This window comes from Spermophilus citellus (genome assembly GCF_964194105.1).
Source record: "Spermophilus citellus genome assembly, chromosome: 11".
In the NCBI taxonomy this organism is placed as follows: domain Eukaryota; kingdom Metazoa; phylum Chordata; class Mammalia; order Rodentia; family Sciuridae; genus Spermophilus; species Spermophilus citellus.
In genome coordinates, this window is record NC_138192.1 from 114,441,251 (window position 1) to 114,463,784 (window position 22,534).

The window sequence follows — 22,534 nt, forward strand, 5'->3', positions numbered from 1 at the left end:
TTGACTTCTGCAGTAAAGCTTTTCTGAACCTGAAAAAATAGAATAAAATTCCTGCTGACTTTCAAACCATTTGGGTCATTGTTTAAAAAAATAGAAGAAGAAGAAGAAAAAAAAAAGATAGCCAGCAGATTAAAGGAACTCCATTTATAAAAATCAAATGAACCTTTAACAAAGCTTGTTTGGGGACATGAATAAATCATCTGGTCATGAATTATTCATTGTTATCAAGAAACAAGCTGGGGTTTCCAGGAACTAGGCTCAGGAGGTGCTGAATCTGGGGAGCGAGTGAGCTTATTTTCTCACATCCACCCCACGAAGGGAGAGAATCAACCATGGGCACCATCCAGTCCCGCAGACCATGCCAGTACTCCCCTAGTGGGTTCAGGGTATGCTTTGGCAATCTTTAAACCCCAGAGATTAAATAAAATTTAATCCATAGAACCTAAATTAAGAAAATCATACATACTCAGTAAGCAGACAGTAAGATTCTTGAGCATTGTCTCACTCTTTTTTTTTTTTTAATGCATGATATACATGGAAAATATGAGCTGTGTGCAAAACACAGTGAGCTGAAAGTTTCAAAGGGATGCATAGAAAGTTTCTTGATGTTAAGTTGCTAGCAGACTCTGACCCCTTTGTTCATATCTTAGGGGATGGGATTGCTCTTGGGAGACAGAGGCATGGGAGCGAGAAGGGGAGTTTCCCAGATTTAATCAACTAATCGATGCATGTGTGTGTTCCAGGTCCAAACTGCTTTGCAGGAACTACAATAATTCCGGCTGGCATTGAAGTGAAAGTGGACGAATGTAACATCTGTCACTGTCACAACGGGGACTGGTGGAAGCCTGCTCAATGTTCAAAGCGCGAATGCCAAGGCAAGCAGACTGTGTAGGACAAATTCCCAACCAATGAGGAGTTCTTAGGAGAGAATGCTATGGCTTCTACACTGCACATGTTTAACACAAAACAAAACAAACAAACAAACTCCTGCCAGCTACAACAGGGTCACCAGCAAAACCTTTTAGGGTTGACAAAAGTGAATATTTTACTAAGAGGAAATTTCTCTCTTTTTCTCTTGCTATATAAAATATATATGGTATATAGCTATCTAAACCGCTTTTGTAATTACCAATGCTTGATGGTGACTTGACGACTGGATTTCTGGAACAAAAAGAAAGAAATAGCCTTGCACAGGCTCCTTCCCTGGTGATGCCTTCGACCTGCCAGCTCACCAGGCCCTGATTTACTCCATTTTTACTCTTCTGTACATCCTCCATGCCATTTCTCTTAGAATATTTTTTTTCCACTTTTAGAACCTAAAGGGCAAGATTTGACAATACAGAAAATTTTGAGATGTGTCAAAAAGATTTATTAAAGAAGCATCAGGGGGAGCAGGAAGATACAAGAGTATCCAACCAATCCCATCCCTGGAGTAAATATTATGCCCTGTAAGCTAAGAAAAGAGGGGTGCGCACACCAGTGGACCCTCTGCTGGACATGGTGGGTAACTGGTATTTTGTCCATTATGTGGGGGCTTTAATTTGATTCTTACAAACCACATATTTCATACACAAAACCTTGAAACTGCCAATCAAAAAATGAATAGGCAAAGAACACCAGGAGCTTGACTAAAGAGTCCAAAGAGACACAGGTATTTAAAATGGTAGCATTAGTCATCAGACTTTTTCATGATGCTGAATTTGAGTTTGGTTTGTAACTAAACACACTGTAAACCCACTCTGTCACTGGGCAATATAAATACCAGAACCAGGGTGAGTAGCCCCACTGTGAATCTGAACCCTTCTGAACCTTTCTGACTTTCTAGTTCAGCTGTGCCTGAAAGCCAGAATTATACATGAGCAGTTTTTATGGTTCAGGACCACATTTGCCATGTTACAGGAAAAAAAAAAAAAAATACCGCTCAGCCCTAAGTCTAAAATACAGATTCAGGACACTTTTTCCACCTCAAGTGCTGATTTAAATTAAAGATTAGGGTAGAGTGAGTCTTGCACAATATAATTCCATTTGTTGAACATTTTTTAAAATGTATATATTAGATACTGAACTATTAAAGTGAACCTTTGAAGAGTCTCAAGGTTGCCCTGGAAATGCTGCTAGTATAGTAACAGAAATAAATAAATAAATAAATAACATACAGGGTATCTGATGCCACCTGGATCCAAGTGCAAAATTTGTAATTCTGAGACCACATGGCATAGTTAGCCACTTATTCCACTCGCCTGTCCTAAAAACCCTGGTGCAGATCTGGTAGGGTTCTTGAGGAAACTTCAAGGTTGTCTTCATTACCAGTGTTCTTTTCCTGCTCCCACTCTAACCTCGGTTTTGCAGTGGCTCCTGTGGAGTGCTATATTCTAGCTCAGGATGTCTCATCCTTAGTCATTTTGGGCCAGATCACAATTTGTCAGTGGGGGCTGTCTTGTACATTTTTAGAATGTTTTGCAGCATCCCTGGCTTCTGTCCACTAGGTGCCAGTAGCAACCCCCAGTGGTGACAACCAAATGTCTCCAGACATTGCCTAATGGCCCCAAAGGGGTGGGGTGGGTACAAAATGTTAACTGGCTGAGAGTCAGTGGTCCAGAATAATCAGTGGAGTGGTTTCTGCTCTGGTTGTATGTGTGACTTGGGTAAGCCCTTGAGTTCTTTGGGACATGCACAAACAGCAGCCCTGGGGAGTCAGTCGCCTCTGTAAGGAGTGACAATTCTAACAGCATAGGTCCACCTTCAGGAAAATCATATTTTTAGTCTCATCTATTGGTTTTTTGTTGAAAATTGTCAGTCTCACCTCCCTGAAAGCATCTCCTGTCATCAAGAAAGAGTTGTCATTTCCAAAATTAATGTGCCGACAAGTTGGACCTGACACATTAATGCACACTGTGCTTGTGTTATGATACAAATAGCAATCCCGGTGCCATCCCGAGGAAGAGCATCCAGCCGCCTTCCCTTAGAACACCAATTTGCGGCAAGGTTGGAGCCTTTCAGTTGCCACCATGGATACATCATATAGACAGTCATGAATCATTCATGAACAATTCTGCATGATTTATGCCTCCACTCAACAGCAAAGGCATTCCACACTTGCAGCTCGTGTCTAGACAGAGACGTATTATAGAGCTTTCTCTGCCCTGAGGTTGCCTGTTGCCAGCTTCAAAAATCCACACTCTTGGAAAGAAATAATAATCATAATAAATGACAGGAAAAAGGTCTGAAACCTCAGAACATATCATTAGTAGGGCCATGTAGCATAGTACCTTATCTATTATTAAGGAGTTACTATGTCCTTTTCAGAAAACAGAAAGAGAGTGCAACTGGGAAGCTGAGGTACAGACATTTTGCATTAAAGTTTTGGTACAGGGACAGTCACAGCAAGAATTTACTAGAATGGAGGATAACATCCATCAAGATACTCTCATCAGAGGGTCTGTAAGAGGCAGCTACTCGGTGGCCTCTGTTACCAAGAGAGGGAGTTTTATTGCTCTTGTTGGGTTTCTAGCTTTTTTTTTTTTTTTTTTCCAGCTTCTCTGCAAGCTCCTTCCTTTAAGACTTTGTAGCACTGACAATTTTTTCCCCTTTAGGGAGAGTGATGAACCTATACTGTGACAGAATTTCTCCTAAACCGATCATCATTTTATAACTCCCTTCTACCAGGTCATTGAGAAATTCTTTCCAAACTCTGAACAACATAGTTCTGGTCTGGTTGTTTTGTTTTGTTTTGATTTTTTTTTTTCCTTTGAAGGCTTCATTTGCAGCCACACTGTCACCTCTGTATTACCATTTCTCCTCTGCCTTTTGTTCTCTGGGTTCTCGGCTTTAACTACAGCTATGTTCGAATGAGGGAGCAACATCCTGTTTGTAGGTCGATGCCTGTTAAAAATGATTCAGTTTCTAAAATCTTTGAAAAATGGTGTGCCTGAAAACTAGTGAGAAAAAAAAAAACTAACTAAACACTTAACTGTAAAAAGGGGATTCTAGCAACAATATTTGATGTGTAAAAGAATATATTATTAAAAAATTATTTTGTTAAATATAAAGTGTGTTAACCAGCGAACATTGTTTGTGGTATATTTTCCTTCCCGAATCTCTCTTCTCCCTACTCCCATTATTTAATGACTAGTTCTTGGTGACTTCTATCATCTGAAAGCACATGTGTCATTGCAGTAGCATTCAATTAGAATTATGCATTTGCGGTAGCATTTGCCTGTGTACCGTTTCATTTTTCATTACACAAAGGCCAACTCAGGAACCACAAAAAAGGCTCAAATGAACCAGCAGCAAATGGTAGGAAAAATCTTTCCTGACCTCATGGATATATTAAATACTAACGATAATCTATCGTTATTGCATGTTCATGCCGCTCTAATCTCTCAGTCCACAGGATGCCTTCAACCCATACAACACACCTCTGAGGGAGGAACACTCTAATTACTTCTTTGTCTTGAGAAAACTGGAACATGAGAGGTTAAATGCTCTGCCCAAGGTCACTGGACAGGAAGTAGCAAAGCGGAATGTCTTATAAATTTTTTCAAACTTTCACAAAAATTGAGAAAATATTATAAGGGGCCTCCATTCACCCATTTCCCCAGTTCAATACTTATCAAAATCTTGCATAATACCTTTTTTTCCTTAAATTTTCTTTAAAATAAATATCAAGCATCATATCGTTTAGCCTTTTGCAACTGGCAACAATCATCTCTGTTTAAAAAGTGGAGTTTTCTTGTAAAACCATATTATTATATATTATTAAATTTAATAAAATTAGTAATTCTGTAGTATATCTAATATAGAATCCATATTCAAATTTCTTAGATTTTCCAAGATATGGTTCTGCCTCCTAATTTCAAAGTAAGGCTTTTACTCTGCCAATCACAGTTACAAAGTATGATGTCACCTTGGATATTTTTGTTATTTTAGGATTTGTGTTATATTTATATATATAATATATATATTATATTTATGCAATAATGATAGATTATTGTTAGTATTTAATATATTCATTATCGTTAGTATTTAATATATTAATATATTTAATATATTCATTTGCTGCTGGTTCATTTGAACCTTTTTTGTGGTTCCTGAGTGGGCTTTTGTGTTCACAGGCAAACGCTAAAGAGAATGCATATTCTTTTCATTCCATGTTAAACTCTCTCCTAGACCCTGAAACTTATTGCCTTAAAAGGGAAATGAAGAGTCCCAAGCAAGAACTGTTGTTGGTGGCCACCACCCAGAGGATAACACCTCTTCTGAATGTAAGCTTTCCTCCAGAGTAAGAGTAAATTGTTATTTTCTTTCTCCATGAGACAAACATACTCCCTAATACAGAATCAAACTGGACAATATTTTGTAAATTGCTATCATCTGCATTGTAGAGAAAGAAAAAAAGCTGACCACTAAGAAAATATCAACATGGTGTCCCCAACACACAACTACACAGTTCTACTCTTCCAATATTTTCTTAAAACAAGATTAGACTTTCTTGCATTTCAATTTCCTGTGTATCCAATTCTCCACTCCCTATGCCCATTGTTTACAGTTCAATTCAGTCTCAGGTTCCAGGGAGAAGGCACTGGAAATCATGGCAGAAAAGCCATAAATGAAAAGTCCTGGGTTTGTTGGGCTCTATGTTGGGACTATTCCACTTTTAAAGAAAGATATTTCCCTCATTTTGAATGACAAAAATTCTCTGAGTCAGGAAACTCATCCATGCTTTCCTTAAATTGGGATGATGCCCTATCAGCAAGCCTCAAGCGGTACAATCCTAGTTTAAATGCCTGGTTCTCCCCAATCTACCTTACATTCTTACAAGGCACATTATTCTTTCGATGAACAAGACACAGCACCCTTCATAAAATAAAAATTAAATGCATTGAGTAGACTTTCTTTCATTTAATTTAAAGGACTCAAAATTTCTTTGATAGTCCAAATCTTTTTCTGGGGTGGTAGTGACACGGCTTTCTTTTTAACTTTTGAAAATCTTGAACTCTTAATTCTTTGAATCCCCAATTCCAATTTTAAAAGTCCCTGCACTCTCATTACAAACTGATTTTGAGTGAGGGTACTTTCACAAAGCTACACTTTCAGAATTAAGTTTCAGTTTAAAATTTTTTCCAAATCAGTAGTTATGGGGAAAGAGTAGGAAAGGGAGGAAATTTGGATATAAAATTCAACTTTCATTTCTTGAGCCCCTTCCATGTGTCAGACACTAAAATGGCTACTTTACATGAGACAATGACTTGAATCCATTAGTTCAACCATCCTCATAGCCACCATGAAATTATGAACTGGTGTTCCCATTTTGCAGACTGGGATACTGAAGTCCAGAGAGGTTTTGTGATTTTCTCAGGCTCACTCAATTAGAAAGAAGCAGAATCAGCTTTTATTTTCGAGGGTTGACAACGTTTAACAGAATAGCATCCATAAGATAGCTTAGACTAGAGCCTGCCATATAAAAAGGCCCTATCATGCACTAGTTATCATTATCAGGACTGGTGGTAACAGAGGAGATGTGGGTAAGATGATGCTGGATTTGGATCTTGTTACTTAGGTGAATAGTCTATTTCACATGTAACAAGCAGTCAGGTGTGATTTTGAGTGGAGACATACAGTGAGAGATGTGTCTGGGAAGAAAACTCATTTGTTAAGACCTTGAAAATCATGCTAAGAAAATTGAACTTAGTTTTAATTGATACTTTGTACTAACTGATGTCAAATCAGAGAGTAGCATGGCCACATTTCTGTCTTGGAAACAATTCTGACAGCAGAATGAAGGATGAGTTGAGGTCTGGAGAGAAAGAGGTGGGGACACTAACAAAAGGTAATTACAAAAGCTCAGGAAAAAATAATAAGACTATAATCTGATATGAGTGAGACTCAAACAGAACAGCTGGGACAACAGGACTCTATGGAGGATCAAATGGGAATTAAAAAATAAAAACTGTCACATTGCTATCTTAAATGACTAGAAAGACACTGATGCTAATAACAACCACCAATAAGAAGAAGCTATGCATTGCATGGAAGGGGGCACATGATCTCATTTTAGGGCATTATGGTGAAGATGCTGGTGATTTTTCAGCTATTTAGGATCAGATCTGCTCGTCTCTAGGGCAGCCCATCCTGTTTCTATTTGCCAACATTATCTTCATCTCAGTTTGAATAATCGCAAGTTGAAGGGTCAAAGTTCACTATTGGTCATGAGTTGTTTTTCATAGTATCCTTGAAATGAAAGTCAAAATTTGGAAGGGCAAGTATAAAAGAATTCTTTCATTAGTTTATTGCATATTAATCTCCTTCCAGAATTTATTTGCATACTGTGATACAAACTGCTTATGTGTTTCCAACAGCTCTCTCTGCTCTTGCCCCTTTGGAATATAAAATGCTGACTTTTTTTCTGTATTGTTGTTCACCAGGATTCTGGAAATTCAGAAAAGGGATTATTTGGCTGTCCACTATGGCCATCTCTGTTTTGTCTGTCTGTTTGAACAAACAAACCTCTAGGGTTAAATGGTGAGTTCGGCCCTGGAAAAGCCATTCAATTTGAGATTTCCAAGATGCTTAACCTTCTCCCATTATTTATATATTTTTGCCTTTGTTTGTTTTTTGGGTTTCATTTTCTTTTTAATTAATCACAACATTGGGTCAGCCAGACCCATTAACAGCATTTCTCATTTAGACCTTTCAGAGATGCAGTTGCAGATGTAATTTAATTTGTTGACCCATGATCGATAGCAATTAATAGCATCTCTTTAATCTTGTTGAAAGGTCTGTTCTGGCCTCCAGTAGCCACCATCTCCAGGGAAAGGTATCCACACACTCAGGTAATTTAGCTTTCAGGAAATAGTTCCCCTCAACCGCCTACTTTCCTGGTGACTTAGTGTACATTTCAGAGATGGCTATTTCTATAGCATTTTCAATTATGGTTCCAAATTTCATCTAGGATCTATTATCATATTCCCCCCACAGTGGGCTCATCATGAAAATATGGGCCAAGAATGCTGAGAAGAATCCTAATTTTTTTTAATTCAGAAAAAAAAATAGATACAACTTTTTAAAGTACACTATGTTAATAAAATAGATATTTCCTGGGACTTTTCCATGTTAGATAGTGGCTAACCAAGTCCCTACGGTCCAGTCTATTCATCTGTCATATTAATTAAAGGGTTTGTTCATTTATTCAATAAGCAACTCTCCAGATAGGAAAGGTGACACTGTGGCTGAACTGAATGTAGCATTTTTTTTTTCCTGTTGCCAAGGAGCTTGCTGTCTGATGAGATGAACAAAGCAAGTCTGAACTAACAGAGGGCAGTGCCATGCTCTAAGCAGGAACAGGTACACCAGGAACAAGAGTGAAAGTAACGCATCATCCTGGGTCTGTGGGAGGGCTTTCTGGAAGGTGGAACTCATTACCTGAGTTTTAAAAGAGGAATAGGTCAGGTAAAGAAGGGAGAAAGTGACAGATGCCCTCTTACAGTTTATAAGGTGTAGTTTCTGCTGACACAGCTCAGAACACGTACCTGCCTCATTTTGCTAATAATGAAATCCAATGAAACCAGTAAATATGTACCTGGCACAAAATCAAGAGCTTTGAGCAAATTAAAAAAAAAATGTTTTAAAAAGCAAAGATGAGTCACCTACATATTGTTGTGGAATCATTTGTCTTGATAACATCAGCCCATCTTTTCTGTAGCCAATTCACTGGCCATTGGAATTCTTTCTCCTTTATCTACTTCAGGTACCCAGTATACTGCATTTTATCCAAAAATTTGTCCTTACCTCCCTTTAGTAATTTGGGTAATTTGGGTAATATCACCCCCTTCAGTTGAACTTGCATTTTTGGCCTCGTCTTTGAACTCCTACTTGGTACCAGGCTCAACTGTGGAAAGAAAGGAAAGTGTTAGAAAGCAAGAAAGAGATGCATTTTGGAGTAAGGATTTCTTCCCAAATGTATTGAAAGTGTAACATTTCAGGATGACCAGCTGCTCTCCAAGGTCATAAGACTAGTCTTAAAACCAATTGTCCAGAAGTTTCCTTGTTATAATTTCACAAGCAGATAATGACAAAGATGCTAGGCAAGATCTTACAGGTAAATTTTGAGGTTATTGGATATATAAATAGAAGATATATAATATGTAAATTTCAAGTATAAAAATGTTTAAAGTACATATGTGTATATATTTGTATCTATGTATAAATAGCAAAGGTCTATATATCTTTAGAAATGTATAAAGATATAAATATTGCGGTGGACTGATGGCTGTGTCATTAAGATCAAGTACTTGCTATGTCTCCATCTCCCCAGTCTCCTCTTTTGTACCCAATTTGAGGCTTATTTAGCCTACAGTAATTCTTTCTCCACCTTTGCTTTGCGGTGAAGCATTTCATTAGTTCTGCTTGATCATAGATTTCATTTCCCATCCCTAATCATTTGTGGCTCATGTGGTCCATTGATTTCAGAAAGAGGCGGGACATGAGCACAGAAGAGTTACAGAGGGGGATGAAAACCAAGCTGCCATGGATTCTTAAATCATTGCAGTGACAATGAAATGTATGTATAAAAAATTTCTTATTAAATGTGCAAATTATTGACATAAACCTATGGTTGGGGGTTTTTGTTTGTTTTTTTCTCTTCTTTTTTTCTGTTTTGGCAACTAGATAATAATTTCTGCTTGAGATGGCTTTTCCATTTACCTACTGTTTACTGTCTGACATGGCCTTAAGGTCACCACTCCCAAGAACCGTACAGAGGACAGCTTCCCTGGGTATCCAGATGTACAGGAGAGCTCTATATGCAGTTGGAGGAGAAGGTTCTCCAGGTCACTTCATTTGTTTACACAAGGCACACTGTGTCCTGCTGGTTGGGCTAGCTACTCCCTATATTTCCCAAGAGACCCCATTGAAGTTGCAGGACATTCTCAACACTCAACTGCCTGTTTTTCCAGGCTGACAAGTATTCTGCTTTCAGGAATGTTAACTTTAATTGCCTGGGTTTGCTATCAATACCCACATTCACCTTCTAGTTCATGGATTATTGAGTACAAGTCACACTTTGGATATACATAGTAGTCAGAGAGACTCTGAACCACTCATAAATGACAACAGAACCAATCAAATTCCAATTTCTAGTCCCTTTTCTCCAGAAAAAAAAATTATCTTTATTGGCAGGCCAGAGGCTACCAAGAATCCAGAGTCAGCAGTCTACCATAGCTTCAGTAGACGTCACAACTAGGTGTTGTTTTTTTAAAAAACACCTTGGAATCGATGTCCTCCAATGGGCAGGGAGGCCAGGTTCACAACAGCAGTGAAACTGTGAAATGATGCATCTTAAAAGGCAGAAAGCAACTTAAAAAATGGGGGAGGTGCATGGAATTATGGTATCTCATAACACCAATGTAGCGTGCAATGATACATTTCCCTCTTTGCACTTGAAGAAGTAAAACTAGAACATACATCTGTAATCACATATTCCACCCCATTGATTTGCACTTGGAGAAAATGGGAGGCTAGTCATCAAACTCGTATGCCTATTGAAATGATGTCAACTCAGAAAAATACTCTTTGTTTAGTATATAATCTATATTTCAGTGCGTATAAATCCACAGCACGTAAACTGGGTCTATAGCACCGTATTGTTTCTTTAGCTGTCTTCCAGAAAAATAATGGGGCATGTTGGAAATGCATCACTTTTCCATTGAAATACAACTAGAAACATGTTCTGTAACCCTCTTCTTATGAACCCAATAAAATATACATTTTTAAAACTCGCTAATTTGAGCAATGGCATATTTAGCATCATCAGAACTGAGGCTGAACTGACTTATCTAGCCCCAAATAATTTGATTTCAGACTTGATTTATGTCTATTGAGCTGGGTCAAATAAACTGGATCATTGTAAAGGTCCACTGCTTAATGGGTCTATAGATATTTCTGGAATCATGCTTGCAAGGCCAAAAGCTTTTGGCCTTGGTATGCAGAATTCATTCTAAGTGAATATCTGTTTAGTTGAGTTTATTGTGAGAACATAACATGAGATCTACCTACCATTAACAAATTTTTAAGTGTATAATACAGTATTGTTGGTTATAGGTATAATGCTGTAGAGCAAATTTCCAGAATTCATTCACCTTGCTTCACTGAAACTTTATCCCTCCAGCCTCTAAGTCAATAGGACCATAGCAGTGCCCCTGGCACATGGGGCATGTTCAATTTACTTCTTTTGGATGAGTCAATTAATAAACAAAACATAAATATCGTAGACATCCTCAAAATACAAAACTAATTTTAACCTAAATCTTTTGATTTGTTCCCTTCTTTTTTATGTTCTTATTGTAGGAGACATATATAAATCTCTCTAAATGAGCAAAATGCTTCATCATCAAATAAATTTACTATTTTCGAAATATTTTTTTCTCATTTCCAAGAATATGTACATTATAGTTTTCTTAAATTAGAGGTCCAGTTGCTCAACATTTTGGTGCTAAAACCACCAAATGAATACAAAGTCAGTAAAGCAAGTGCATATGATTAGAAAAAAGCATATCATCCCATCTCAGGAAAGTAGGGCAATGTAGACTACCAAAATGACATTTTTATAAAGACTTGTGCCTATCTTTCCTCCCATCTAATAGATCTACTTAGGACAAATCATTTGTCAGAGAGAGGACCTGGTAAGATGTTGTGTATTTTTGTATTGATACTTTTTTGTTTTGGTCATTAACCTATTTCGTCAGAGAAAATAGACTCTTTGGCTTCTACGTTTGAGATTCTTAGGATGAGAAGGAGCTTATAAAATGATCAGGAGAGCACATTAATATGAAACATTTGAGCTTTCTTCATAGGTGCTGCAGATGGCCATGTGATGGGGCCACTCTAGGAGATTTCAGATAATCAACATGGACCAAAGAATGTTCCCATCCAGCACTCATAATAAAATCATTCTTTTTTTTTTTCCTTCCTTTTCCAGTCCTAAGGTTTCTTTAGCAGTTGGGGAGAGTTTAAAACTGGAAGGGAGCTCAGAGACTGTGAAGGACTCAATTTGGTGGTCATTAATTATTAGGAGTAATTTATATAAAGGATATTTACATGTTTAACACATCAAACATTGATAGTACTTATTATGACATATGATAGCAGAAAACATGTAATCCCAGAAGCACACCCAGTTCCCAGAAACTTAAGCAGTATCTTAAAGGAATAAGCTGAAACTTTGATGTCCATCCATTAGGACTTAAAAATATAACACTTGCTTAAAACCTGCTTTTAACCTATACATGGCACAGAGAGCATCTCAATTAAGAATTCTTCCAAGGTGTGTTTCAATAATCCACCAAATTACCCAGAACTATCAGCCAAAGGATAGGAAAACTTATATAAAACTATTGAATGTATTCATCTAACTCAAAGACAATTTAGTATGAATCCTTATTTGCCACATGAAAGGCACAGGTTTGATGTTGTGGATGTAAAGATGTATACAAAATAGGCTTTTTCTCTACAACCTTATAATATAGTGAAGAAACAAAACACCATCAGTAAAAATTCACTACACAGAGGTTTGAAAAGGATGTAAAGCCACACAGCGAGCATTTACTATTTTAAATTGAATTTCAGAGACAACTTTCTGGAGAAAACATGTTGAGTCTTGAAAGATGAGTAAGGGCTAATGAGATGCCTAGAGATGCAGCTGAGCCAAGAGCTACAAGCACTTTCGTGGTACACTCAGACTGAGGGGTAAAGCCAGGCAGGCAGGGGTAGACCAAGAAAGCAAGGGCCCTGTGAACCCTCCTAAGATGCCACACTCCAGTCTACAGAGTTAAGAAAGCACTAAGGGTTTCCTATACCAAGTGTGCACCTTGGAAAGGGGATTATGTTTCTAGCTACATCATGAAAATGCATGTGGGAAAAGTGACACTGAACTGAAAAAAGATCAGAAGTAAAATAAACTTGATCCATTTGAGCTAAATTTAGGCAAGATGATTATGAGGATTTGGTAACTGAATAAGGAAATTGAAGGGAAGCAGCCATAGAGCTTGAGGGAGGCCTGAAGTACAGGAGATTAATAGGTTTGGTTTGTAGAAATACAATGAGTTAAACTTTAGACATGCTAAATTCCAGGCCCCCTTATGATTTAAGTTTCTCTCTCCAGGATCCACTGAAAGTTCAAGGCCAAGGTCAAGATAGGAATACAGGTTGAAATGTCTTAACAACATAGATGACAGTTAAAATCACTAGGTAAGTAAGATTGCATATGAACAGACAATAGAACTAAGACATGGAAGCAAACCAAGTAATATATTGCAACCATAATCAGAAGCTCACAAACATTACCTAGCCATATATTCTTCCATAGGCTTTTCATGCTAAGATCTCATTCAATGTTTCCTATAGTCAAAAATTCCTCAAATCTTGTCCACCTATATTTTAGAGAAGCAAAGTCAAGAGCTAATGATGGATTAGCCATGAACAGAATTTAAGTGACCTGAATAAAAACTGATTCTCAGTTATATAAAAAATATTCAACAGAATGCTTTAGTGTTATACACCCATGTCTACAGATACATATATTGCTGGATAAAGGGCATGTGAGCAATTTATTCTCACACAAATAATTCTTACCTATACGTGCTGAAATGCCCATTTCTCAGTCCATTAGTTTCAATTTAATGCATATAGAACATGTCTAGAATCAATAAGACTTTGAAGGTTTCATTTTTAATTTTACTCAGATGAAAAATTCTTTATCCTGCTTGATATTCCCAGCACTTGAGCAGCATCAGCAACAGGCCCCACAGGAAGCACAAGGCCAAGGTTAAAATCCTTCTAAGTCAAGATGCTATGATACCCAAAGAACCAATTTTCATTGTATTGCATGTCTTCTAGTATTTTATTGGCTTGTCCAGAATCTGAGAGCAGAAGGGGTGCACTGGGACTAATTTCAGTTGCAGATGTAGAGCTCTTGGCATTAAATTTTCCTTAACTTTCACAAAATCCAAGGTTGCTGCTTTGGTTTATTAGTCATTAGCTAATTTTGTATCATGTAGAAAAAAAACAAAGGTTAGGAATGCTCTTTCCTAAAAAAAAAAGTGTAATGGAAGATGTATGTACAGTATCTGCTGAATTAGCAAGTATAGTTGGCCCTCTGTATCTGTAGGTTCCACGTCTGTGGATTTCACCAATAGCAGATTGAAAATATTTGGGAAGAAACAATTGCATCTGTACTGAACATGTACAGATTTTTTTCTTTTGTCATTATTCCCTAAACAATATAACATAACAACTATTTACCAGCATTTATATTTTATCAAGCATTATAAGTAATCTAGAGATGACTTAAAATGTCCCATTTTATATACAGGACCCAAGTATCTACAGATACTGGTATCCTTGGGATACCAGTACTTATTCCTAAGTACCAGTCCTTATGAATATCAACAAACAGCTATTTTTTTCTGAAGAAGAAATAGGTTAAATCACTTTTATTCATGCCTAAAGTAGTGGTTGTCTGTGTGCAAAAATGATGCCCCTATCCCTCTGGCCAAGTGGCATTCATCTAAATCCATCTTTATTGTTACAGGTGGGTTTTCCCATCCTCAACTACAGTCATATCTCATTCATATCCCCATCTGCAAAATGGAAGACCAGGAGTAGGACTAAGGTTGATGATGTGTATAATATATGAGAGTTCATTGTGTGGCAACCCAACCACAATCCAGAAAATGTCCTCAGAGCAAAATTTTCCTATTCCATTCTACTAGCTTATATATCTTACATCTATCCTTTCTTGATGCATCATCCCTGGTGATCCCTATATTAGTCTGATCCAGATATTTTCTGAATGGAATTTCATACCTGATCCTATAACTTTATAATTTTACAATTTCAACATTTATTCAGATATGTTATATATTATTTTAAGAACTCACTGCAGGGGCTGGGTAACTGTTATTACTGTGTTCTCTTAATGAAGAAACTGAAGTTCCAAGAGGTAAAATGGATTATATGACTAATAAATAGCGGAACTTATCTATAAACTAAGCATCTTCCAACTTTTTTTAGATGTTTTTTGTTGATAAACCTTTATTTTATTTATTTTATTTATTTGCTGATAACCAAACCCAGTGCCTCACACATGCCAGTCAAGTGTGCTGCCGCTGAGCCACAGCCACAGCACACCTTCCAACTTCTAAGCAAGCCACAGCCACAGTATACCTTCCAACTTCTAAGCAAGCATCTTCTTCAGTCTACCCCAGGCTTCCTGTAAAAAAAAAAAAATGAAAAAAGGAAAAAGAAAAAAATCACTGAGGTTTTAGGCTGAGGTCTTATCCAGCCTCAGGCCTAATGTCATGGAATAAAGGATTTTTCTTACAAAAAAAGAACTCGTTCTTTGACATCCCTACCCTTTCCCCAGAGCCATATTTCTTTCCCCATCTTTCTCCTTCCAGAGCTGGACTTATTCTCAAAATGCTGGTGTGTCCCAGAGATGTCACTCCCATCTTTTCCGAGTAGGCACATTCCTACCGTTCCTTCACAAGACTCAAATGTGATCTTTCTAGACTCCTTAATTCTCATGGAATCCTTACTGTACCTATTACTTTATGCTTTAATGTTTCATTCCAACCTTTCTCATCAGGACTGTGAGTTCAAAAAAAAAAAAAAAAAACACAAACCAAATGCTTATTTTCCATCCTTGTATCATCTGTAGTACCTGTAAGAGTCTCTGGCACATAGGAGAAGTTCAACAAGCGTTGGGGGGAGGGAAGGTCTGAAACCTTTAGTCTAAAATGTTATGACAATGTGCTTATTCCCTTCACAATAACAGATGAATGAAAATGTTAAGATACATCATCAGGAAGAGATCAATGCAGGTCAAGTGTCCTTTATCTGAAATGCTTGGGAACAAAAATGTTTGGGAATTTTTTCAGATTTGGGAATATCTTGATATACAGTGGGATATGTTAGAGATAGGATTCAAGTCTAAACACAAAATTCATTTCTTCATATACATCATTGACACATAGCCTGAAGGAAATTTTATATAACACTTTTAGTGAGCGTGCATCTTGACTATGACCCATTACATGGGGCCAGGTGTGGACTCTTCCAATTGCGGTGGCCTTTCAGCACTCAAAATGTTTTGGACATTGGAGCATTTGGGATTTTGAATTTTTGGATTAGGAATGCCCAATATATACTAAAAGTATTATGAATCATTATGAAATATCTGTGATAATAGGGTAAGAATTTAGAGACAGTGGAATCTCCCAATTATTTCTCAAATCTTCTCCATAGGCAACTTCCAAAACAAATTTGAATTACACAAAGTTAACAAATATTTACAATGGACATTTGATATTGATTGGAAATACTTCAAGTCCTCTACATGTCCTTAAATTCATTATTTCAGAACTTCTTGCAAGGATTGTGGCTTTCTCCCAAACCATATTCTACTAAAAATCATGTCTCGTTTTCATACCTGAATCATTAGCTTGACCGTTTTTTAATATGTATCAAACCAAATCTCTATCTCACCTCTATTACACATACTTTAAAAATGTAGTTGTGAGCACTTGATGACATTCAGTAAAGATCATCCAGTAAAGATCATGGTTATATTGATGGGTGTGCTGGGAGTACCAGCATTTTAGAACCCTGTAGAGGTCATAGGAAAATTCAAAACCACAAATGTGAAATCAAAGTGCCAAGAGTTTGATGGCTGCTGAGTCCCTATTATATATAATACACTGGTGAGTGCTACAGAGAATTCAATATGTGTAATTGTCTCTGTTCTAAACATTCTACTAATTAATCTAGTACCCTTATTTCTATTGTTATTATTACTTAGGCTACTTTTTATCTGGCAGAACTTCCTAAAGAAATAGCTTAAAGGCTTCGAGTCAAAATGGTGCCTTGAATTAATGAATAATCTTCTCTATGACACTCCACAAAACTGCCAAAAGATTGGATTCTTTAAAAAGATTTAAAACATGAAAATTTAAGATATATATATTTAAAAAAAAAAAAGCTGAAAATAAAACATAAAAGAAAACAGAGGTAAGTGGGGCTACAGCTACCAGATCAATCAGATTCTAGGAATATTCATAGTATATTGACATATATGCATTTTTTTGCCTAATTGAAAATCCTATGAAAACCCCCAGATACTGGCTGCCTGAAGGATCATAACTGGGTCTTTACTTTGTCCAGCATCACATGGAACAAGAACATAGAGACATCATTATAAAAACTGGCTCTTCATGGGAGAGATTGAGTCTACAAAGTCAAAGAAAGGAAATAAGGAGCAGAGAAGCTGTGAAAAGGAATTGTCACTCAGGATGAGCTTGCAAGCTGAAACTTCAAGCATATTAAAAATAGCAAAGCTAAGGAAATAAAACCCAATCAGGAAGTCTAAAGTGACTTCAAAATAGAAATGTTTTACATCTTCAAGAAATGAATAACATCTGTAGCATAAGAAAAAAAAATTATGAAATCAAAGCAGGCAGATATGAATCAAGAATAGGTAGATAAAAAAAAAGCCAATTAGAATTTCTGGAAATTAAAACTTAGCTATTTAAATCAAAAGTTTAATATATTTTATAAAGGATTCTCTTGATACAATCAAAGTGCAAATTAATTTCAAGGCAGATGTGAAAGTAAGGATTTAAAAGGTGAGATAAATCTATCAACCCAAGTCAGAATAAAGGAGAGAGAAAATAACATGGTAACAGAAAATAAAAAATTTTAATTAAGTTCAAATCAATCAGTAATAACAACAAATATAAATGGATTAAAATTGCCCAATGAAAGACCCTCAGATAAGATGTTTTCAATTCAGCATCTTGTTACTTATGAGAGAAACACCTAAAAAAATAATAATAGTGAACATTCAAATAAAGGGATTGGAAAGGATACACTAGGACAAGACTCTTTATAGACTTTGCTGTTATTTGCCACTTTTGTGGTGTTGACATTTGCCCAGATATTACAAAAGCTACAGTGGATAAAACTGCTCAAGCCAAGGCATTAACATACTAGAAGTCACTGCCACTTTCCAAAGTCAACACAACGGGGCATTAGTTAAGTCAGAGAAAGCAGATTGTACTCAGTAAAATGACAGCAGGAAAAAAAGTGGAGCTCTATTCCAATTTGCGTAGGGATAATTTGGGCTTTTTCAAGAAAGAACATAGAATCAGAATAGTGCAAAGGTATAAAGGGTTGGCCAATATCATTATACCAGTCCACCTGTGACTGCTAGCTGCCAGTAGGACAGGGTCCTATCCTCCACAGAAACTGAGAGACAGAGGCTTTCCCCTTCTTGATGTCACATTTTAAAGAAATGGCACACAACCTCTTGAGAGAAGCAAGTGTTACATACTTAAAATTGTGAGTCCATTTTGACAATTGTTTTAAGAAAAGAGAGTCAGGAATGCCCCTGAGGGCATGTTGGCTAGAAAAATAACATAATAAACTTTTCTGGCAGCATTGAGCTTTCTCAGGGGGCACTTCTAGGAGGGCTGGGATCATCCTAGGGATGCAGGTGCCTTATTGCTAGGAGCCATGCTTAGTGCAGGGGTTGGAACAGATTGTCATGTGATCAGAGTCCTACAGTCTTCACAGGCACATGTAGAAAACAACACACAAATATCCCCACCACACCCCACAAAGCCAGTTTTTCTCATGACTGTCCTTCATGATATGATTAATCCTATTAAATCTCAACCCTTGAGTACATGTCTTTTAAGTGTGACAAAATGGAAAATACAAAGAAAGCACTTCCTGTTGCACATGGAGTATCTGTGCTTTCTTAAGGAAAAGTTACTGTCCCCATGTTTGATGGTGAAATGAACTACCATATTTTTCCCATGGAACATCATCTATACTTGAAAGAATGATAGACAAACTATAGCTCTCCATGTTTGGGTTTTGGGCATATATTTTTCTCAAAAATAAATGTAGTAAGCGTGACACGTGAAGGATAACAACTAACGACAATATCTATTGCCAATAATAAAGTTCAAGCTTTGAAGCGAAAATTAGAATTTTGGAAAATTTGTACTCATCACTGTGAGCTTGATGACTTTGCAATATTTAAAAACTACTCTAGCAAGGTCAGTGGTTATATTAATGAATGTGATTTTTTCTGTGCTATAGAATGAAATCTGTCCCTCAGAAGAACTGCATATTTCAGCGAGCCAGTATTTTCCAAATGACAATGCCTATTGTTACAAAGCCAAGCAGAGGTGAAAGAAAGTGCAGGAAACACCAATGGGTATCAGTATAACAGACTGCAAAGAATTTATTGATATAATTTCAGATTTCACCTTTATACTAATTGTCCAAAGAAAACTGCCCACATTTATGGTCTATCTTTCCTATGATTCAACATATTCTTGAAATTCATAGTCAATAACAAAAATGATAAAAGAAATGAATATTACTTACATCAAAAAATGAGGCACAATGACTATTATTTGCAGGTGAGAGGATTGTTTACATGTGAAATCCAAGAAAGTGTAAAACTATAAATACAATAATTTCAGCAGCAAGTTAAACAGGAAAAAAAAATCAATGGCATCCCTATCTACAATCATACACAAATAAAAAAAATTAATGGAAATAAATTCTTCTTCAAAGTGGCAACAGAAAATATAAAGTGCCGAAGTATAATATGTTCATGTATTGAATGACATTAAAAAATTCAAAATAAATAAAAAATATACCACACACATTAAGGGAATATTACAAAGACAAAAGTTCTTCCCAAATAAATCTGCTAATTTAATAATGTTCTTAACATAATTCCCTCAAAATGTTATGAAACTTATCCTGACTTTAAAACTCATATTAAAGTAAATGTCTAAAATGTTAAGCTACAATATATAATAATGACAAAGAATAAAAGATACTTTATATGAGATATAACAAAAGATCTACATAAGTATTATGAAAGAAAAGTTTTAAAATTTACTAATAAAGACTTAAATATTTGAAGAAATATGCTACTTGGATGCAGAGAAAAAATCAACATCATAAAAGTGTCAATTGTCCCACAAATTAACACATAATTTCAGTGAAATTCCCATGAATTTTTTGGTAAAATGTTTCAGGAAGCCCACTAAGTTAATTTTAAATTTATCTTTGGAATAATAGCAAAAACCTATTAGTATTTTCTGCTAATCAGCTACTTTGTTAAAGACTTTAAGCAACTCTGTAATATTCCTTAATAACCACATCTATAACATAGGCACTAATATCATGGCTATTTTATACATGAGAAAACAGAGGCACAGGTTAAAGAAAAAAATGTACCCAAGGTCAGGCAAAGAGTAACAGAGAAATCAAGATTCTTCTCCAATTTTCCTCTAGTCTTCATGCCCTTAACCACTATACAATACTACCCAGAGTTTTATGTTAGTCAGTTTTTTGTTTCTAGAGCAAAAATATTTGATAAGAACAAGTTAGAGGAGAAAAAGTTTATTGGGCTCACAGTTTCCGACATTCAGTCCATGGACGGCTGAATCTATAGTCGTTGGTCCTAGATGAGGCAGAAACATCATGGTGGAAGGGCCTGATGGAGAAATGCAGCACAGGGCATGGCCGCCAAGTAGCAGACAGAGAGAATAAGTATAAGAAGCCAGGGATAAAAATAAATCCCAAAGTCATGCTCTCAGTGACCTAATTGTTCCCTCCATACCCCACCTACCTACAGTTACCACCTAGTTAGTCCTTTCAAATTATTAATCTATCAGTAATCGATATCAATGGATTAATTAACTGATTGGGTTAAAGCTCTCATAACCTAGTTATTTTGCCTCCTGCCTTGATTCTGGAGTTTTGGGGGACACTTTATATTCATCCCATAACAAGTACCAAATGAGGGCACTGCCTTGACCTTCCTTGCTGCTTCCCATTAATGGAAAGGGTCTGAAAGCCCCTGGGATCAGTCCTGGTATCAATCTCTGGGCAGGAAACCAGTGCAGACTGGCATGAGTGCTGTGGATAGCATGGTGTCAATTGGTTGTGGTTAGCTCAGGTGATTACCGGTGACAGATAAACTGAGAAAGCATTGATGCGATCATTAACCACAAGTTTCAGTGATGGATCTGAGGAAAAGCAGCTATACCGTATTTATGCTGCTATTGGTTCAAAGTGATCCACTATTGCCCAGTTGGCAAAGAGACTTTCAGATGCAAATGCCGCGAAGTACAACATCATGGTGTCAGCTACTGCTTCTGATGCTATCCCACTGCAGGACCTGGCTCCAGCAGGGCTGTTCTATGGGAGAATATTTTAGAGATAATGGCAAACCTGCTTTGATCTTCTATGACAACTTATCCAAGCACGCTGTCTCTGTTATTCCAACAATCCTGTGATCATGAGACCTATCCTGAGGGTGTGTTCTATCTACACTCCTGGCTGCTGGAGAGAGTAGCTCTCTGGTGATGGCTCCTAGACTACTTTACAGAAACTCAGTCAGTGACAAATCTGCTTACCTTCTAATGAATGTCATTTCTCTCAGTGACAGACAGGACTTCTTGGAAACAGAATTGTTCTATAAAGATATTTACCCTGCCATTGATGTTTTGTCCCATGTCAAATCCCCTACCTGAACCAGGGCTATGCAGCAGGCGACAGATACCATGAACCTGGAGTTGGCTCAGGATCATGAGATCACTGCTTTTTCTCGGTTTGATGGGTTCTGATCTTAATGCTCAAAAGCTCTTGAGTTGTGGTGTACATCTGACAGAGTTGCTAAAGCAAGGACAGCATTTTCCCATGGCTGTTCAAGAGCAAGTAGCTGTTATCTATGCAGGTATAAGGGAGTATTTGATAAACTAGAGCCCACAAAGACCACAAAGTATAAGAATGTTTTCTTGTCTCATATTATCAGCTAACACTAAGACCTGCTGGGCAATATTGGGGCTGAAGGAAAGATCTCAGGAGAGTCAGCTACAAAGCTGAAAGAGACTCTAACAGACTTCTTGGTTGGATGTGAAACATAATCTCCCGTGTATTCACATCAAATATTGGTTTAGTTTTGTTGTGTTTTTCCAGTAAAGTTGGTTCCATTTGTAAAAGGATTATTCTCATACTTCTGATGTGCAGAAATCATATTAAAAATAAAAGTTTCATATTGCAAGGCCAAAAAAAAAAAAGATTCCAAATTATTTTCAGGAAGAAAAAGAGTGGGGGGAGAAACTTTCATTATTATAGCTCAAGATATTATGATAATGATATATAAATAGGTAAATGTGCCAATGAGACAAACTGAAGAACTTACCTTTGATTTATGAGACTGAAAACATTTTAGATCAATGAGAAACAAATGGTATATTAAACAAATGTTACTAGGATAGTTGAAATATGTCCCTAGTTTATTCCATACACAAAAGTCATTTCCAGGGGGATTAAATATGTTAAAAATAGAGGCAAACACTTTTAAAAATTGCAAATATAATTTGTAAAGGCATCTGTATAATCTTAGAGTAGGAAATAAGTGTAAATACACACAAAGCACAAACTATAA

At 36.7% G+C, this 22,534-nt stretch overlaps 1 protein-coding gene and 1 long non-coding RNA gene across 2 annotated transcripts in view; one reads left to right on the forward strand and one right to left on the reverse strand.

The window, feature by feature from the left end:
* Positions 1–892, forward strand: part of VWC2L (von Willebrand factor C domain containing 2 like) — a gene marked incomplete at its 3' end in the record, with an annotated part of 144,913 nt that extends 144,021 nt beyond the window's left edge. Inside the window, exon 3 of the mRNA XM_081261670.1 lies at positions 744–892. Coding sequence (XP_081117796.1) covers positions 744–892 — 149 coding nt within the window. The remainder of the gene's footprint in view (positions 1–743) is intronic.
* LOC308630869 overlaps positions 1–22,534 on the reverse strand; it is a 113,797-nt gene that overhangs the window by 4,741 nt on the left and 86,522 nt on the right. The gene's annotated exons all lie outside the window — the stretch shown is intronic.